Source organism: Netta rufina (genome assembly GCF_964035555.1).
Source record: "Netta rufina genome assembly, chromosome: 1".
Taxonomy (NCBI): domain Eukaryota; kingdom Metazoa; phylum Chordata; class Aves; order Anseriformes; family Anatidae; genus Netta; species Netta rufina.
Window position 1 is genome coordinate 43,361,716 of NC_140123.1, and position 21,845 is coordinate 43,383,560.

The 21,845-nt window shown below is 41.8% G+C and overlaps 1 protein-coding gene across 6 annotated transcripts in view; it reads right to left on the minus strand.

Annotated features, from left to right (window-relative positions):
• The window catches only part of KLF12 (KLF transcription factor 12), a 244,415-nt gene that overhangs the window by 133,439 nt on the left and 89,131 nt on the right, over window positions 1-21,845 (minus strand). For all 6 annotated transcript variants that reach the window (XM_084306475.1, XM_084306478.1, XM_084306477.1 and 3 more), the window contains exon 3: window positions 13,176-13,265. In XM_084306475.1, the coding sequence (XP_084162601.1) occupies window positions 13,176-13,265 (90 nt within the window). The remainder of the gene's footprint in view (window positions 1-13,175; window positions 13,266-21,845) is intronic.

Here is a 21,845-nt window from a genome sequence, read left to right on the forward strand (position 1 = left end):
GAAGTCTTATCGCTCTGTACTTGCTTTACTCGCATTTTCCATAGGCACATACTATGACATGCTATTGTATGAGTAAGAAGGACCTCCCATCTGAACCACTGTCACCTCTCCTGTGTTTTCATACAGCCTCATATGAACTTAACAAGAATGAACAATACCATGTCTGGAAGATAAAACAGGTTGGAGCAGTGGCAATCAGTGGTAACATTGATGTAATGACCTTTAAGTACTGAAATTCAAGACCCTGAAGAGAGCGAGGAAAGAAAGACAGTAACAGAGAACTGTCCAGATCAGCCTAGACACTGGGAGAGCAAAAGTTTCCAGGGAATTAAGTGGGATCCCATGGGAGGCAGCAATAAGTGTCAAGCAGCACAGGAAACTGTCAGATCTTTAAGAACAACATCAAAATGCAAGTCTGGTGCATCTGGCTACTCAGAAAAAGTGGGATCAGTCTGGCAGATGGAATAAATGGTGGAGCTTGAGTGCAAAGACGCAGTACTTTGGTGGAAGGAGGTGGAAGCAGGGAGAGGTTACAAAAGATGAGCACAGAAATACCATGCAGGCACGTGGTGACAGCATCAGGAAACCCAAAGCTCAGATGAAGTTCAGCCTTGTAGGGGATATTAAAGGCAAGGACATGAGCTTATACCACAACACCAGAAGAAAAAAAGCTGGACAAGGAAACCATGGGTCTGTGGCAAATGGGGAAGGCTGAAAGCAAGCACCATAATGCTGAGGTACTCCATGGGCTTTTCTGCCTCGGCCATTGCCATCGTGGCCTTCTCATAGGCCTCTGTACTTGGAGGCAGGTTTCAAGGAGCAGAAGCACCCGTTGTAAGGAGGGCCAAGCTGGGGATTTCTTGAGAGGACTGAACACAAACAAGGCCATGGGTGCTGAGGCAGCTGGTTCTTGCAGCACCCTTGTCTGCCATGTTTGAAAGGCCATGGAGACAGTGGAGATCCCCAATGAGGAGAAGAAACCAGACAGTACTCTCCTCTTCAGAGAGGTCCAAAAGGGTGATCCAGGGAACTGTAGGCTGCTATGTGTCCCTTAGGTCTGCAGGAGGGACCTGTCCTCTGGCAACATGTTCCTGTGCTCCATGAAGTAGGAGAAGTTGGTGGAGAACAGTCAGTATGAATTCACCCAGGGTGAAATATTTGATATTGCTACGCATACCCAATCCCACCTTTCCTTCCTCAGTCAACAGTTGTCCCCCCTCACTGAGAATTAATTCCCTGTACCACAGTGCAAAACATAATTTCATGATTAAGCTTTTATCGTTTTACACCTATCTGTTCACAAACATCTGTTCAGTATTAAAAAAGCAAAACAAGCACAGAAATCTACACAGGGCATATGTACACATTCGGAGCAATCAGGCACCCACTATCTGAGAACTACCGGCCAGAATACGACCAGGCTGTATTCAAACCACCTACCTAGCACAAAACAATCAAAGAAAGAGGGAAATGATGCAGAAGGGCACTGGAAGAATTAAAAACATAACCGAGTGTATCTATAATCCAGAGAGGAGAGGGTGGTGACGCTGTCTTCTGTCATCTTCAAACTGATGCAAACAGTAGGGGATTTCCAGTAACTCATTTACAGCAATGACATTAGCTCTGCAAACCAAATCACAGTTGATGGCCAAAGCCAAAGTCAGTGCCTCAGCGTTAATGTTGATCTCTAGTGCAAACCACAAAAGTAGGAAAAAGACTACAAATACCGCAGCAGTCTAAGGAGGTGGGACACAGGTGGCAGCAGGGTGACCACTTCCCTGTGGGGGACCCCACAGAGGCACCCCACTGCTCCTCCAGCAGCCCCTTACTCCATGCCAACCCAAAAGAGCTCTGGCTTCATTGCAAGAGCCAGGTGCAAAGGCTGGCCCATGTCACACGTGGGGTGATCCTGCATGGAGCTGGCATGGGCCTCCCCATGTTCATCTGCCTGGGCTCCATGCTTGGGCAAGGGCTTTGCCAGCCAGCAAGTAGAGAGACCTGCACAGGCAGGAGAGGATGAATGCCACCTCTCATTGCTGTTGTTTTGTGTTTTTTTGTGTGTGTTTTTTTTTGTTTTGTTTTGTTTTTTTTGTTTTTCTTATGGTTCCTATGATATTCTGATTCATTTAAGCAACGCAACAAAACAATAACAACATTTGTAAAGGAAATGTCTGTGAAAGCAGATGCCCCTAAATAACAGTTTATTAAATACTCATCCTCCCAGCGTGAAACAAAGCGGGGAAAAAAATCAAGAAAACAGGATCCTTAAAGTAATTTATGTAAGGGCTCATCTCCACAGAGAGAAATAAGGAAAAAAGCCAATAATGCTAAAAAATATATGGCTCTTTCAGTACTTCCCAGCAGGATACAGAGCAAGAGTAAAATATACATTAAGAGGACTATTTATAATGCAACCTCAAATAGGAAAAAAAAGTTAAAAGAACACCAACAAACAAGTGAAAACTATAAGTAATCCCTTTTCTTAACAACAACAAAGATTAAAATTATTTCAGTAATATCATAACATAGTGGCATTTGTCTCTTGTTGCTGAAGTGTTCTGTGATACTATAAATTATTGAATTTTACTGGCTTGTGCATATTTTTCTGAAGCTAGCTAGTATATAATAAAAATGTATTAATAATGTACACTTTTGCAATACTTCTCACTTCAAGTATCTCAATGTCCTTAAAGAAATAAAGTATAGCAATTACCCAAGTGAAAACCAGGAATACAGAGAGATTGCACTTCATGCTGAGCCAACACAAAGGGAAAGGACTACAGCCCAGTCACTTCCATTTCTTTTCCACTCTCAACATACCAATATGCCCTGTTGATCAAAATACAGACCACCACGATGAAGTGACTGTAATGAACATTAAAAAATCAATTAAATTCACTGCTGAGTGGAACAAGATGAAATGCAATGATTAACTTTTTTCATTTCAAAATGATTAGAAGATTTTGTGTTCACAATTATTTCACTGAGACATTTTAATGGAAAACATTTTAAATAAAGAACTCTGAACCATGAACACCATGCATCAACAGATCTACATTACCTATGTACAGGCAAAATCACACATAGATGTAAACATGAGGTATTTTAAGGTAGCTGCCTTGTTAATAAGCGGAACTATCTAGCTCACCTTGATCGGTTTATCCATATGAGCGCATGGACTCATTATTTCAGAACTTATTAAATTTCAGTGCAGTTGCAACCTGCAAACCTCAGATACCCTACCACATAAATCACAAAATTTGAAGAGTAACTGCTTCTTAGATGCCAGTAATTGTTTTGCATGAAGTCTAAAAATCTCATTACTCTATCTTAGAACTGTTTTACACTGCTACAAAAAAAAAAAAGAAAAGAGGCCTGTGCTAAGTTTGAATGTAGAAGTGTAACAGGATTTTAGACTTGACTGATGTGTATCAATTGACATATGGAACATCTGGCACTCCTTTGAGCATCAGTACCTCTCTGGCAGGACGCAAAGCACAAAAATCTGTAGGTCACTAGTTTCCCAGTTAAGATTCCAAACTAGATCAAAATGGCAGTTGAGCTGTAGATGCTGGACTCCCAAAAGAAACATAACATGGGGCACACAGAAGTGTCATTAGAATTGGGGTTATGAGGGGCATGATGTAAGGGTGGGTATTTGGATGGTTGAGAATTTTTCAGTTTTTTTTTCTTTTGTTGACATTTTAAACTACTTTCTAATGCACTAAAGGTAACACTGACCTTTCATATCTCTATAAAACAAACTCTTTTCAAACCAAAATGCAGATTTAGAAATTCACAGTAACAGACAGACAGACAACTTGTATGCTTGTTTCTTTTTACAAATAAAGTTTCTCAGCTGAATAAATCTTCCATGAGATTCCCATCATAAACTCTGGTAGCAGAACAGGCTGAGATGTCATATCACAAAAAGAAACTGTCTTCAAGGTGAGCTCACAAAATAATTGACTGTGAAAGAAGGCAAACAGACTATAGTCTCATAACAGACTTCAATACTATATTCAAATCAAAGGGTTGACTTTCCTTCTCCCAAATGCAATGTGTTTTGTTTGTTTTTTATACAGGACCCACACAAAACCACTAACAAATTCATATACTTAATGTAACAAATTCATATACTTAATGATATAGCGCATAACAATTTTACTGTGGGACTGTAACAGTATTCAGTAATGCTCAGTTCTGGGTAATGTCACACATTCTGTTTGAAATTTTTCCCAGTTTTGCATGTAAAATATTATTATCCTCTACCAAATACGTATTTATTTTTTTTAATGAGCAAAGTCACCTTCTTCCAGCCCTCTATAGATACAAGACAACTTTTTATGTCATAGTAGTCTTACTGAAACATGAATTGTTTGGAGCACAGATCTTTCTCTGCTTCTCTCCTATTAGACTTACTACTACATTCCTAATATGCATGATCATTGTTATCTGAAAATACCCATTCAAATGGTGTCTAAACACATATTTTGATCAATTAAGCCAGGGATATCGAGGGACGTCTCCAACCACAGCTGAAAATCTACACATTACTACCATACATATAACGATAATAGACAGAATAAGGAATATATTCCCTGCAGTGCTCTATAACTGCCTAGGAAAGCAAAGCAATAGCAGACAATGGTCAGTAAATTAATTCTCAGAGGATCTGAAATACTTCTCTTGGTGAGAATTTTAGACAGCACTATACATCTTGCAACGCCCACCTGCATTTTCATTCTGTAAACTTGGTTAACTTGGCAAAAGGTTGCTTGGTGAGTGTGACAGTGAGTTTAAGCCATCATTTCCTATTAGTCTTAGATCTATTACCTTTCAATAGTACTTTAGCATCTGATCCTGAAGGGAGAATTTCCAAACAAATAAGCCATAACTACAAGGATGGTGGGGAAAAAAACAAAACAACAAGAGAAACTGTTGGCTCTCTATTTGATATAAGTGGAAGGGCTGACTTCAGAAGGAGTAAAGAAATGTGCTACACAATAAATTTCCAGTATTTGGCAAGCCAGCAGTGGAGAGGCATGCTCAAAGAAGTTAGTTCAAGTCCCAGAATCAGTGAAGGTGTCTCAGGAGGTAGTTTCAGATCCAGTTAGTCACCTCTACCTACAGGTCTTTGTCAAAAGTAGCATGCGCAATCTTCTTCCCACCCTTCCGCTATCCATGATTTCATAACAGTATGACTGCAGGTTATATCAAACCATTTCCTTTCTCCTGTTGGGTTGTTTTTTTCTTGGATCAGTGGCTGGTTGACCCAATTCACCCCAATGTTATTCAGTCAATATCAAGGGATAGAGCAGGAATACCAGTTCAAGAGCAAAGTTACAGAAGGTGGTTAGATTTTATTCTCCATCTGAGCTGCCATGTAACATGAAAAAGTACCCACAGTATTTATCGGCTTGCATGCTTCACTTGGCTTAATTAATCCAACTGATAACTGTGATGGACTGTTCTGGGATGTATATTGCACTCTCCATTTTAGGGCCAATTCTCTTTAATGCTTTCATAAATGATCTGGATGCAGAACTCAGATGCATACTAAGTAAGTCTGTAGGTAACTCTAAATTAGGAGGAGCTGTCGACTCCCTTGATAGTAGAGAGTCCTTGAAGAGAGATCTTGACAGGGTAGAGGGCTAGGCTATCAGCAACTATATAAATAGCAAATGCCAGATTATGCTCCTGGGAAAAAGCAACCCTTGCTATACGTACAGACTGGGGAACAAGAGAATGGAGAGCAGCTCCATGGAAAGGCTATCTGTGGGTTCTGCTTAATGGCTAGTTAAATATGAGCCAGCAGTGTGCCCTGGCAGCCAAAAGGGCCAACCACGTCCTGGGGTGCATCAAGCACAGCATTGCTAGCTGGTTGAGGGAAGGGATTGTCCTGCTCTGCTCTGTGCTGGTACAGCCTTACCTTGAGCACTGTGTGCAGGTTTGGGCACCACAGTTTAAAAAAACATAAAACTATCAGAGAGTGTCCAGAGGAGAGCTATGAAGATGGTGAAGTGCCTAGAAGGCAACACGTGTGAGGAGTGGTTGAGGTGCCTTGGTTTGTTCAGCCCAGAGCAGAGCAGGCTGAGGGGAGGCCTCATGGCGGCCTGCAGCTCCCTCATCAGGGGAGCGGAGGGGCAGGTGCTGAGCTCTGCTCTCTGGGGACAGTGACAGGACCCAAGGGAATGGCATGGAGCTGGGACAGGGGAGGGTCAGGATGGGGGTTAGGGAAAGGTTCTGCACCCAGAGGGTTTTTGGGTATTGGGACAGGCTCCCCAGGGCAGTTGTTATGGCTCTAAGCCTGTCTGAGTTAAAGCAGTGTTTGGGCAATATTCTCAAACATGCGGTCTGATTTTTGGGTGGTCCTGTGTGGCACCAGGAGTTGGACTTGATCAGTGATCTTTGTGGGTCCCTTCCAACTCAGGGTATTCTATTATTGTGATTTTGGGTTGCGAGCATATTCCCCAAGCACAGCAGTGACAGAAGACACAGTTGTACTTCCTTGCCAGGAGCCACTTTAGGTATGTCTAATACAGCACTGCATCGTGCCCTGTTCTAGTCCCTACTTCTCTCTGGAATTAAATCTTGATCTCTTCCTAAAGAATGTCATATTTATGGCTCTGCAGAACAACTAATGAATCGTATCAGCTGTATTTCTAACACCTCAATAACACTCCTCAATTACTGTCTATTGTAAGATGAAGAAAAACAACAGAAAGTGAGATGGGCTAGTTTCTTTGCAGAAGAGACTGATATATGTGTGCTGTCCATATGCTGTTTGTTTCCCCAGATCAGCGGTGCTGAACATGAAGTATCATTTCAGAAAGAAAAAAATTACATGGATGAAGCAGGGATTCATGAATTGCACCTTGAAATACTAGAAGCATGTTTTCTTCTAATAACACAAAGAATGTATGTAAGCCAAACAATCAATAAAACCCAGTTCCCTACACAGTCAAGGAGCAAGCTTTGCTATTGACACTTTTCTTGACTGAATTTCAATAGATATTTTTGGACATCTTTGCAAATAAAAGAGATTTCTGTCACTACTACCCAGGCTGAGGTACAATACATTTCTGTATACAACATAAGCATGCATGGCATTCTTCAGACATGAGATGACAAGATAATTTAGCTAGAGTCAAAAGACATAGAACAATATTGGCTTGTTAAAGGTTTTTGTCATTTTAGTAATTCTTTTCATTATTCGGACATGATAAGGCAGGGGAATGGAGACAGATCAAGCAGAATTAGGGGATGAATTCACAATGAGATATATAATCTTCAAACAGTGATCTGAGGAGAGAAAATACAGTCACAGGAACGGATGAAATATAAGATCTGGAAACAAAAAGGCTCACGAAAATAAAAAGTGCATTATTATCTATATTTGAGGATTGATTGTGAGATTTATCCTACATACATATCTGCTTTTAACAAAGGCCTAAGGTCTGACTGCGCAAATACTTAAGAAAATGTAACTTCATGTTTGAGTAAGCCAGACACATTTACCAGTTAAAAAAAAAACAACTAAAAAAAATAAAAGAATAAGCCACATAAGCAACAATGACCATCAAGACTTTCAGACTTCACACTGAAGCCAGCCAACAATATCCATCCCAACATCTTGATAGTAGCCATCAGTTGATGAATTCACTGCCCAGTCTGTATTGTCATTTAAACTAATGCAGCCTCCATAAATTTTTGCAATGAGGAACATTACTTTCCAAAATAGTTTTTGGCACACCCAAAGAATGAGTATTTACTTCCTGCTGAAGTACCCCACCTTCACCTGTACAGGGAGAGACCACCTTCTTTATGCCCTTCTCTGAAGCCAGTTACTGACATGCAAAAAATCTACTGCAAATAAGGAGATGTAAAGCTGTAGGTCATTGGAGTATATTAAATGATAAGCAAATTCACATTTCTAAAGTAATTCTACCAATTTATTAGCAATGCCAGCTCCTGTTCCACAGTAGGGGAGGTAATAACGAAGCCTTGTTAAAGGGCAATGCGATATCTTTTATGTAATGTCTTTTTTTTAATTTGTGATAAAGTCATTAAAGCAGCACTGTATCTTCTTGAAGCCTCAAACAATAGTCTACATTAAATCTCCTGTGCAAAATTAAGGACAGTAGTTCACTGGGAAAATAAGCATCTGTTCTTGCTAATGCTGATGGCCTTCTAAAGATCATTAAACTATTCTAAATTGGTGACAATAAAACAAAGCAGAAGTGTTTTAACTTTTTCCAAAGCAAAGAGAAAATTGATTTCCCTTGTAAATACTTCTTTGTTCCAAATTTGTCCAGTAACCTATACCTCATAAAGCATGTCTTCCCTATGAAGTTGCCTAAATCTCATTCACCCACAATCACCTAGCTTGAATTTAGTGTCTTTTAAAACTGGGTTGGTAAAAATTCATCTTCACTGCATTTACACAGACTGTTGCTCCTGAGTCATGCTCACCCTTCTCTAGCCACAGGCTCGAAGAAACTGGTTCTTCGGTGCTCAACTGAAATACAGGCATCAGCTCCCCATTTCCTTTCAGCCTCAACTAGAAACCTGCCTATTCTGCTGTGGAAGCTGCTCACAAAGCTTTGTTGTTCTTCAAAGAATACCCTGAAATTTCAACTGGACTACACTTTCTTCTCTAATTCTTTTTGCTGTATTGCATTTTAAATCCAAATTTGCTTGCTCTAGATATGTAGCATTTCTGCAGTAAAAAGACAGATGCTATTTTAAAATACTTTAAAAAACACCTTTCAGAGCTGTCAGCCCCAGTTTGGTTTTGTCAGCCCAGGTTTGGTTTTGCACCCAAACACAATGCAAGAAATAGACCTATCATGAAACAAAAAAAAAACAAAAAGTCTCGTAGCAAGATAGTCAAGAGATCTTGGAGTTCAGTGCACAGATGGTAGAGAAGAGCTTTACAATTTGCTTAACCTAGCCTGCAGATAGACCAAGGACTCCAACATGAAAACGACTGATGGTCTGTCTTGGTATCCAAAAAAAATAAAAAATGTTTAATTCTCAACTCAGAGATTTGCTCTGTTCTGGTTCCCACCTGCATTGTGGGGGATCTCTACTACTACCACCACGTGTAGTCAAGGGACAACACCAGGTGAAGACCAGGTTATCCAGAGCAGCACCTGAAGAAGAATTAATAAGGGAAGTGCACATGGCCAGATGGTACCTATTCCACCACACCCATACACCACAAATGGGAAGTTAAAAGCTGGTTCCATTTATATAAGGAATCTTTTTTTTCCCCTCCTGTTGTGTTTCTGTGTTGGTGGAGTAGGGGTGAGAGGAAATTGAATGTTACTTCTTTTTCAGCTTTTTATTCCTACCTTGTCATGTTCCTGCAGCGAGCACTGTCCACTTTATCTAGGTTGCTACATAACAATATTTTTATTGCTCCAGTCAGTAGGCTGGTGGGTTACTAGCTCACAAACAGTAAGGACATTGGATTTCAAAAAAAGCTTTTAATAAAGTCCCAGGTTAAGCACATACTGTTTAATCATTGCACTGATCAAATTACTAAATAAATTGAAACCTTGGAGTGCAGATTCAAATGCTACGGTCATGTCATCTGCTGAAGTAATCTGCCTAGCCAGCATTTTACAGTAACATCATTACAACAATTCCCACCCGAAGCAACGATGTAGGCATTTAGCTTACTCTCCTTGTGGTCTTGGAGACATACCCAGAATCATGGGGGTACCTTCTGGCTCCTGCTCTCTGCCAGTAATTCGTCACTGGCACCGAGTGACTCCTGAGATAATCTCTGTACCTTCATTTCACCTGCGTCACGTACCTGATAGGACACCACAGGACCATGACGGCAACGGGGCAGGCTGGCACCCAAGCAGGACTTGAGGCAGTGCCAGCCTGCTGTCATACCCAATGCACACACTTGCCTCCGCACAACAACTGCCCAATATGCAATTAAACTCTCCTCTACCAGTTGCTCTCTCACCAGGCAAACATTTCAAGAGCCAGGACAGCAGAGGACTGGCTGGGTGTCCCAAACAGCACTGCATGCATGGCCAAGCAACATCCACCTTCCTACAGCATGGCCCTTTCTCTGAATCCCACCTTGGAAGTCAAGAAGCAGAAGCGACAGCTAATCGGGGCACAACTAATTGGAAAACACCCTTTCTGGCTGACACATTCATATGCCCTGCAAGGAAGTTTTCAGTATCCCTAACAAGAAGCAGGCACATGTCCTCGAAACCCACTATTAATTTAATTTTGATAAAGCTCTGCAGTAATTGCCTTGTAAGCACCCATCATGGAGGACCCACCAAGACAGGACTGCTCAGCCACCATGTGCAGCAGCAATGGAGGCAGCTCCCACACCACAACAGTAACTTTCTTCTGAAACCACCTCAATTCACTGCATCTCATATGGACCAGCCCCAAAAGGGCTAAGTGAGATCATCACATGGCACCACAAGGGAATTTTTCCCTTGGGTCTGCTGCTGTTGGAAAGGGCTGGGAACTGATGCTAGATAAGCTCTAAATAAAAATTAGGTGTGTGCTTTAACACCAGGAACAGGTAACAGATAGCACAGCGATAATGAGATTCTTCATCACTATCATTTTTAAAATCAAGAAGCTGTTTATTTGAAAGATGGGCTCAAATTTAAACAGAAGACAATTCCAATGGTGCAGTAGCTTTTATCAGCTAAAAGATCAGGTGATACTATTCCAGTTCCTCCAAAGCCCTGTTACAGAGGCAAATTAGCACAGTCTGGTCTGATGGCTCAGCACCCATCAGCCCTGATTGAGGGCCGGTGATGCTCTGGTGTGTTTTCTGCTTTTACTCATCCATGACTAATGCAGCCTTTGGGATCCCTAGCCACAAAGGCAAATTTCGTTTCATAACTCCTAAACTATGTCTCACTTTTGCCCTCACCACAGACCCATAACCAATACCGGATACCAAGCAGGAACAGAAAAAATAATAATTAAAATAGATAGATAGATAGATCAAAAAAATCTTCCTAGACAGGTTTAGAGAAGTTTGCCTAGTTTTGCCTAATGTACAGAGCATCCTAAATGAAGCAGCTCCAGCTGCTACCATTAAGAACTCAAATATGCTGTCTTAGTTTGTGATGTTTTCGAAGTAGAAATCCCATCTCCCTGCATACCAATATAATACAATGGAGGTGCAAACATAGGGTCTTTGGGCACTGTAACAGCGTGAAGAAGAAGAGCTGTTTCAAATTCAGACTACTTGGATTACACTGTAGTTCCCACCCCATTCTTCCCAGTTATGACATTCATCTTCTCAAATAGCTTCACTGAACATCTTTGATAATCACCGCCTTCAAACACTTGTCCCTGTTATGTCTACCAACATCTACATATTCAAAACAGTCTCTGAAGCACATGCTAAACATCTGTTTCAACCACCTTTCTCTTTACAGTTTAAGCTGTTTTCTGGAAAATTGCCATCCTAATGGCCAGCTCCTCTGTTAGCAAACCGGAGAATTCATTTTGTATTTATTGATTGTTCCCTAATGAAGAGCCATAAAGGTGCTGGAGACTCCTGACCAGACACTACTTAATTAGTACCAAAGCACATAAAATCCCAAATTAAACCGAGCTCTTTGTCCAAAGTCACAGTCATTGGAAAAGAAAGAGATGACATCATTTTCTGCTTACAAAGAAGTCTGTAAAATTTTATTAAAAAATAAAATCTAAGGAAATTAAAAAAAAAAAAACTATATAAATTGTTCATTTCCTTACAGTTTCTAGGACACCAAATAGGTGTTCCAGAATCAAATCACACTTAGTACTCTTCCTGAAGGATCCAGCAATATGTTTCGTGCATAGAACTTATTGTAAATTAAATAAAGGCAAAAACCAATACAGCATTTGCCTTCTGAACAATATAAATAAAGGTTTAGGTTACATACAAAGACACAATGCAAAGCATCCAGAAGGTATTAAAAATTATCTCTAATGGATCTGTCTTTTCATCACTGTGTCTCATACAATAATTGAATTTCAATGTTCCCTCAAACTATGCTGGTACCGATATATTTTCTGATGGTACTGACTCTAAAGAAGGCTGAGAGATGAACAAGAATACCATTAAATGTCAAGCTTTTTTTACTGAAAACAAGCCTCAAGAACATTCTGAATAACCAATCTCTCCTTGCAAATCTTTCAAATTAAGTCATCCTGAAAGTTAATTCCCTTTCTTCCGTATCATTTAAATTCTCAAATATTTGAGAAAATGGCAGGAAGGTAAAAAGCTAACTAAAAGAAGGACAGAAAATCCCAACCTACATAGCAATAATGTTGCTTCTTCTGTTACGCTTTCTGCTTGTTGGAGGCATCTGTCTTCAGAGCAGTAAGGTGGCTTGAATTCTTCAGGATGGTGTAAGGTGCACACAAGCAAATAAGGAATCTATCCATGATAGCACAAAACCTCATCTTATTAGCCTCTATAAACATCTCTATTAAAAACAGATCCTGCCATAGTAAGCTGCAATCCCTGGTACAGTTGTTACTACGTATGTAAGAAAATACCCCGAACAAGTCCAAAAACTTAAGTCGTCCATTTTCCTTAAATCTGCCACTAGAATTAACATCTAACACTGAATGGTTGCTCTGCAAAAATCCAAAATCATATTCATAATGTCTGTTTCGTATTCAGCAGACTCTGTGACACTAACTGTAACCATCTGAAGCTTCTAGCTTCTTATCACAACGATAAACAAGTACATTCCACCCAAAAGAGCAATTTTGCTCAAACAGAAAATGGAATAAGATAAGCATATAAAGGACAAAACAATCATGGTAAAGCAAATAGCCCAAGAAAGCAGAATAGCATAAATATGTATGGGCCTTCTTGGACATACGAATTTGGCTTCTTTGCCATAATCCATTATTCTTCCCCATATTTTAAACTGCACCCTTTTTTGCAATCATAAAATTACACCACAGAAAGCATCCCTAACCCAGACAATTTCAGTGTGTCTTCCACAGAGTTTTGTGTTCCCAGCTGCCTGAAAAATTTCCCAAGAAAACGAGCTCCAAAGTGGTAACAGAAAACAGCAATACAACAGGAGAGACAGCTAACCACAGAGTAGCTTGGCAAGGGTCACCAGTGTGCTGAAGAGTGAAGCCACACAGAAACCTCTGCTTACCCCTTGCTCAGATTCCAGCAGCTCTGTTTTAACTCTGACTGCCGGCATCCCATCAAGCATTAACATTCTGTTTTCAAAGGCGCTGATGTCCTAAGGCAAAAAAAGGACAAGGTTAATCAAAAAAAGATGAAAGACACTCGATTAAATTCACTGTTTTAATTCTATAATACTGCAGAAGTAAAATAAGTTTTTCCTAACTAAAGTTAACAAACATGAAATAATAATTTCAAAAAGTACCTATCAAGTTGCTATTTTTTTTTAAATAATAAGTTACATTTTCAGTTATCCTTAAAAGAGAACTAAATCTTTGTGAACAAAAAAGGAAAATTACTATTTTTTAATTTGCAATGAATCACACACATGCATATATATACATTTGTTGCTTTAGGATTGGAAAAGAGAGCAGTGATGCCAAAGAGCTTCAGATTTTTGGCAGTATACTTAGGTGTATTTGATTTGAATCACACATTTGTACTTTATATCACCTACAGAAAGCATACACTTGAATTCAAATAAATTATATTGAAGAGCTGTACATGCACACAGTAAATTAACACACATCTTCAACACATTCTCAGATTTCATATCATTATCTTATAAAGTGAACTGCTTTTCTCAATGAGAATCTCCATGCACTCACTCCTCATACAAAATAAATCAGAAAAAAGAGTGAAAAAAACATCCTTTCAGTAATGAACAATACAGGCTGAGAGTTTCAGTTTGAAGTGGGATTTGCAAAACTGTACTTCTCTGAATCAACATCCTTATTACAAATGCCTCATCCCACTGTTGCATGAGTGTTTTATGAAATATGCAAAACAATCTCTGGTGCTTTCAGTTCAAACACTACCTTAACCTGAGTTAATCTTCTAATGTAGTCAAGGCTCAAGGATGGTGTTTCAAAGCTAGCCCCTTCAGCTGCCATCTGGTTTGAACAACACGGTGAGAATAAAGACATTTTATCACTCTAGCGAGAATATGACCTTATGGATCAAAACACTTTGGTCAGTTGCACAGAAATGCGAAAACGTCAAAGATGTTTCTCAAATAGTGAAACTCTAGCACATATTGCTTATAAGTGACTCATTCGCAGTCACTTACTTATCTGTGACCCTGTCTGGAACACAGCACTTGATACTGGGAACTCACCGCCGTGCTAACTGCTACCTCTTAGTCCTCCACAAATGCACTGTAATGGAAAAAACCCTCTCCGTGTGTTTCACTGGCAGCAGATCTGTTCAGTACTGTGTGGTGCCGTTATTCAGAAGGAATTCCTGTGTTCATTGCCCTGTTTATTATCACGGCTGCTTTGGGGGAATTTCAAGGAAAAATGGTATGCCCTAATGCTTCCTAAAAGCTTCCAAAATACTCTTTTAAAACTTAAATTAATTTAAACATTTTTTTTTTCCAATTAAGGCACTGTATCCCAGGATCTTCCCAGGCTGTTTAGGGAGTTAAGTATTGCAGCAACTGTTTACTTCTTTATATTCCTTTACTTTGTTGTAATTTAAATAACTTACACTAAAGAGCAGGGAAGCCAATACACGCATGCTCCAACACAGTGCCAAAGGCAGAGCAAATGACCTGTTTAAAATTCCCATCACCCTCACTTTGAACCCATGTGTTACAGCACACAGAGCTGTGGCTACGGTTTGGTAACAGGGGGAGGACAGGAACTTGGTCGTAAAGCAGAAAGCAGTGTGACAAGAAAGGAAAACAGCACCTTTTTTATCTCATATTTGTAAACTAACTAACTAACTAACTAAAATTATAAAGTTTATAGAAAAACTCAAAACATTGAAATTACAAAATTTCAGACCAAATGAGTAATTTTCAGCTTAGCATTTCCACGTTCAAACATATGGGGATGAAGACAAGTTGAGCAATTGCGATGTTCCAAGTTCATGCTATGCTTCCACTGCATATCTACTTTAAGCTTCACACAACAGGAAGAAAAAAAAATATAAAATAATAACAATAAAAAACCTCTTCTTGCATCTTTGTAGCAACTCATTTTGTACACCTTGATCATTATTCAGTCTTTGAGGTGTGGGGTGGGGAGAGAGAAGGAGGGAGCAGGATGCCACAAACAGCTCACTGAAATGGTTCCAGGCTTTACATCCCTCTTCCCAGCAAGGGCGGTGCATTGTTTACTTATCAGAAAGGGATCTCGTGTCCTAGGGCGTCACTGAGCTTCAGTGGTTTGGATGTGGTTTCGGGTGGAGCTACAGCAGGAGCCAGCCTGGCATTCCAGGCTCTCCCAGCGCCTGCTCTGCAAGCAGAGAAGTCCCCCTCCTTTCATGATTTATAAGCAGTACAGTTGAGTTTTACAGCAAGATCAGGAATATACCATAATAAAGCATCCCTTGGGCTGTTTAGCTTGTAGACAAAGAAGGATGAGCTGATATTGCTTCACGTCCCCGAGGAGGTCTTACCCGAATGAAAAAAGGGACGTGGCTGCCTTCCGCAGGAGGCACAAGCAGAAGGAGGGGGGCAGACAAAGCGCAATTGAGGAAAGGCAGGTTTAATGAACTGTTAGAATCTGATTAGAGGCTAATGTCCCTTTTAGTGCTTTGTACCAATTTACAGCTGATATACTTGAAACATTTTTCCCACTGGCTGTGATAAACTCATTAGTTTTAAAAATGCAAGCTAACCAGAGCCTTTGAAGTTTAAAACTGATAAATCATGAAAACCTGACTAGTTCATGTACCATTTAACACATTTACATTTAACTAAATTTTCAGAGCACTTGCTTCCCCTTTTGTTGTCTAAAATCATATTTCTTAAGAGCAACACTCTGCCTTTTGAGCACTGGTCTGAAGGATGAATTCAGTGAATATTTCTGGCTTTTGGGTCGTTTATAATTCTGAGCAGCAATAATCGCTGGAGTAGATTCTTTCCAAATTATTTGATCCTTCTGCGTTTATAGCTGAAAGGGCATCGTGTGACACATCCTGGGGGGGTCCACCGCCCTGTAACTGCCGAGTGGATCTAATCTGTGTGTCGCACATACAGACGAAGCGTTTAGCCCAATATTCGCTCAGAGAGCTGATCTCTCAGAACTACGCTCTCCTGCTGTAACCAGCGTTTGCCCTACAGTATGTTCAAAGCCATTCAGCAAATAGAACGTAATTGCCGAGGTTTGCATACGGTGGGCAATCAGCTAAGGAAAACGGGCTTGCCTCATCCTCACAGGGGTGGGGGAGTGCATGGAGCTCCCTCTGGAGCCTCTCCGGTCAGCTGGGCCAGATGGAGCATTCACACCTGAGTGAGGCCAGGCTGCTCTAGTGCCCCATGCTAATTTATTACACTCAGGAGACCCACCAGCCGAGATTGCTGCTATGATGTACTAAACCAATACATTTTTCAGGCCAGAGTCCCCTCCCGGCTCACTAAACCCCCTTCACCCACTGTGGCAGCTGAATTGCAGCCCCCCAGCACCCCACAGGTGAAGGTGATGTGAATTTGTATGACAGCCCTTTGATGTTCATCCTCCCTCCTCCCAACCCAGTCCACCCGGTGGACTCTGGTCACACACTTAGGCAAAACACACAGCAGATGTCCTAAACCAGGCCCTTATCAAGCCAGGCTCTGCATGACCTTATGAAAACATCTGTTCTCTTGGATCAATAAACCAACTGATCCTAAAAGAGAGAAACCTCTGTTTCTCGCTGCTATCCATTTCGGTCTTTCACTGATCACGTTTGGGCATTCATTGCCTCGAAAGATTAACACAAAACACTAATCATGCCCAGGTCCATATGCGCAACTGCTACTGCAGTAGTTGTCACACAAAACAAATAAGCTTTAAGGTTTACAGGCTTTTCTTCTGAGAAGCTGTTGCAATCAGTCTAATAACAAGACTCTCCCCCCTTCCAAAAGACCTACATTTTTAGTACAGCATCACTCCAACTATAAATTGACATTTTCTTTACAAGGACAACTGTCTGTTGCAAGTTTTAATCAAATTATCATCAGCTACTTAAGGGGAAGACAAAACAAAACAAAAACTCTTATCTCATCCTGGTTCAACCTCTCTCCCCCTCCCCCCCAGCATCCTGTAGTGTTTATTCATTTAATTATGAATGACACCATTATGAAATTTGGATCCATTTGGGAGAAGGCCCGTAGTTTTGAAGCCAGGTTTTTTATTTGGTCAAGCCATAACTTCAAAAATCACGATGCAAGCTTTTAACAGCAACAGGGGGAGCTGGTGCCAGAACCAAGCTCCTGCCCTGAGAGGCAACCAAAGATGCCTCTAAATTCACTCTGTAATATCTTCTAAGCGCAAGATGACAAAATCTGATCCCGCCCACACACCCCAGTCTCCACTATTTTGAAATCCAGCTGCTCAGTACTGATGCATGAGAAATGAAATGATGCTCTCCCAGAGCATGCTTGGCCAGACTGACAACCCCACGCTACTGCAGGAAGACAGCAGCGAGCTCAAAACCCAGACCCTACATCATCTGCATGCATTGACAGTCATTTATTTATGTTCCTGTGCAAGACTGGCTCATTCTCGTTTCATCTCATGAATGCAAGGGATATACAGAAGCAAGGGTGCATGATGCTAGTTACTGCTGTCATTAATGAAGATAATGGACTGAGTTATGTTGAAGTGCTGCACACACACACAAGACAAAGCCCTCAATGACTGTAAACTTTTCTATGAAACACCAAAATGTTCAGCTGATAAGTCAACATTTTGTGAGGGGTGGGTTGACCCTGGCTGGCTGTCAGACACCCACCCAGCCACTCTCTCACTCCTCCTCCTCAAAAGGGCAGAGGGAGAAAATAAAACGAAAACACTTGCCACACTTGTGGGTCAAGATAAAGACAAAAAGATCCCTTACCAATCACTGTCACAATACAGATTTGGCTTGGGGAAAATTAATTTAATTTGTCACTGATTAAAATAGAGTTGGACAGTGAGAAACAAAAAGTAAAACACCTTCCCCCCACCCCTCCTTTCTTCCTAGGCTCAGCTTCAGCCCTTCCCTTCAGACTCCTCTGTGCACTGTCCCCAGGTGATGCAGGGGGAACATGGAGGCTGCAGTCAGCCCACAGCAGTTCCTCCTGGCTGCTCCTTCCTCCTCATGTTTTTCCCTGCTCTTTAGGGGTCGTTCCCCACAGGATGTGGTCCTGCAGGAAAATCTGCTCCTGTGTGGGCTCTCCACAGCCTACAATTCCTTCATGTCCTCCATGGACACCGCTGTGGACATCTCTTCCACAGGCAGCAGTACCTGCTCCACCGAGGTCTCCTCGGTGGGCTGCAGGGGAGTCTTTACTCCAGCACCTTGCACACCTCCTCTCTAACCACGGTGTTCAGCCTGTGCAGTGTTTTGCCCTTTCTTATATACATTTTCATCGAGGTGCTGCCATTTTGGCTGCTGGGCCCAGCCATGCCGTGTGGTGGGGTCACTGGAGCTGGCTGGAGCTGGCTGTGTCTGGCACAGGGCAGCCCCGGCCTCTCCTCACAGAGGAGCCTCTGCTGCCAGCACCTTGCCACATGCAGACACTGCAGCAATACACACTAACAGCACCGCTTTGCAAGTTTATGTACCTTTAGAACCTAGAGTTGAAGCTAGAGTTGAAGCTTTAGAACCTAGAGTTGAAGCTTCAACCTAGAGTTGAAGCTGGCTGTGTCTGTGAGAGAAAATAAAAAGGGTTTTTTTAGATATGTGAATGGAAAAAGGAGAACTAAAGAATACATAGGGCCGCTCCTTGATAGGGAAGGTCTCCTCACAGACAATGACATAGGCAAAGCAGAGACGCTTAACGCCTTCTTTGCCTCTGTCTTCAATGCCGATGATGGGCTTCGGGACCCAGGGTGCCCTGAACTGGAGGACTGGGACGGTGGGGATGACAAACTCCCAACCAACCCTGAACGTGTGCGGGATCCCACCTGGATCCCTACAAGTCCATGGGTCCGGATGGGATTCATCCCCGGGTGCTGAAAGAGCTGGCGGACGTCATCGCGGAACCTCTCTCAATTATTTTTCAACGATCCTGGGAATTTGGAGAGGTCCCGGTAGACTGGAAGCTGGCAAATGTTGCGCCGATTTTCAAGAAGGGTCAGAAAGAAGACCCTAGCAATTACAGGCCTGTCAGTCTCACGTCAGTGCCTGGTAAAATCATGGAGAAGATGGTTCTCGAACTTATTGAGGCGCACCTGGGGGACAATGCAGTCATTGGTCCCAGCCAGCATGGGTTTGTGAAGGGTAGGTCCTGCCTAACTAACCTGATTTCCTTTTATGATAAGATCACCCGTATGGTGGACCAAGGGAAACCAGCTGATGTGATTTTTTTGGACTTCAGCAAGGCTTTTGACACGGTTTCCCATAGGATCCTACTGGACAAAATGTCCACCATACAGCTAAATAAAAACATCATACGATGGGTGAGCAATTGGCTAACGGGCAGGGCCCAAAGGGTTATGGTAAATGGGGCTGCGTCAGGCTGGCGGGCGGTCACCAGTGGGGTCCCTCAAGGCTCCATTTTAGGGCCGGTACTTTTCAATATTTTTATAAACGATCTGGATGTAGGAATAGAAGGTATTTTGAGCAAGTTTGCTGATGACACCAAACTTGGAGGAGTTGTGGACTCGAACGAGGGTGGAAAGGCCTTGCAGAGGGATCTGGATAGGTTGGAGAGCTGGGCGATCACCAACCGCATGAAGTTCAATAAGAGCAAGTGCCGGGTCCTGCACCTGGGACGGGGAAACCCTGGCTGCACGTACAGACTGGGCGATGAGACGCTGGAGAGCAGCCTAGAAGAGAGGGATCTGGGGGTCGTGGTAGACAGCAAGTTGAATATGAGCCAGCAGTGTGCCCTGGCAGCCAGGAGGGCCAACCGTGTCCTGGGGTGCATCAAGCACGGCATCGCTAGTAGGTCAAGGGAGGTGATTGTCCCGCTCTACTCTGCGCTGGTGCGGCCCCACCTCGAGTACTGTGTGCAGTTCTGGGCACCACAGTATAAAAAGGACATGAAACTGTTGGAGAGTGTCCAGAGGAGGGCTACGAAGATGGTGAAAGGCCTGGAGGGGAAGATGTATGAAGAATGGCTGAGGTCACTGGGCCTGTTCAGCCTGGAGAAGAGGAGGCTGAGGGGAGACCTCATCACAGTCTACAACTTCCTCGTAAGGGGGTGTCGAGAGGCAGGAGACCTTTTCTCCATTAACACCAGTGACAGGACCCACGGGAACGGGGTTAAGCTGAGGCAGGGGAAATTTAGGCTTGACATCAGGAGGGGGTTCTTCACAGAGAGGGTGGTTGCACACTGGAACAGGCTCCCCAGGGAAGTGGTCACTGCACCGAGCCTGTCTGAATTTAAGAAGAGATTGGACTGTGCACTTAGTCACGTGGTCTGAACTTTTGGGTAGACCTGTGCGGTGTCAAGAGTTGGACTTGATGATCTTTAAGGGTCCCTTCCAACTCAGGATATTCTATGATTCTATGATTCTATGATTACTTGGCACCGACCAGAGGCTCATACTGGTTTCTCACAGCCCCCCCTTTCCTCTCTTACAGGACCCCACATTTTGTGAACCACTGAACATACCATTATTTGGACAGATTTTTCTATGGAACATCACACCTTTAGAAATCTCTGCATCCTCCTGAATTTTACTCCTTGTCTTGACCCTAGCACCATTTCCATAATTATGCAATGTGACTAATAAAACAGATTCCTTTGCACTTCTGTATGAACTTAACATCTAACATGAGACAATCTCTATCACTTTCATTTTTGAGAAATGCAGTACCAGTTGCGGGAAGAACAGAGTCAAATTAAATGTACAATTTAAAAGTTTCAGGTTTAAGGAGAATACTTCTGAAAAGCTAAGAGCTGAGGACAGTCCCTAAGCAGCTTTCCTGTCTCAAAGCTATGACTTACAATTTGCCTTGCCTCATCTTCCAGTCATTTTTACACAAGTTTTCTGCACATGCAGTAATTTCCAAATTCATCATTATATTCTCATTTATGCTTTCAAAACTTTTGGTCATTTTTGCAGGACCTCTAAAATTAATTAATTAATTATTTGTTATTTTTTAATATACAACTAACTTAAATACATATGACCTAATAACTAATACTGAACTAACCACAAAGTAGCCCATGTTACTTATTTGCCCTGGCAATAAGATTACTCTGTTGATTCTTCTGAAGATGAATACCTAAATTCATGCTATTCCCATTACTTACATTACTACACTGAAGTTATCCATTAACAAAGCAACAGACAGCATAACACCTCAGGGCAAAATATCTGAAGTGATTCATTTAAGGCAAACCTTTTGATGATATGTTGCATCCCTTTAAGGGTATAACCAGATACGGTTTTAAAAGTTTGAAATGCCTTTTCTCATTGATTCAAGGGAGACTAGAAGAAAAGATTGCCATCTCTTCTCAAATATCACTACCATCTCCACAGGGAGAGGAAGCCAAGGAGAATGTGTTCTCAAATTTTCACAGGAAAGAACCATGAAACTGCCTTCTATCTCAATCTCCTGCACTTGCTGAAGACCTTCATTTCCAAAGAAGTCCTTTATACACCATACAATGAGATTTGTTAGTCACTGAACTGAAGTTATCTCTAGAGTAAAGTATACCAGTTAACATCGCCACAGTGTGTATAACAGCAGTTCATTCCAATAAGTGAAG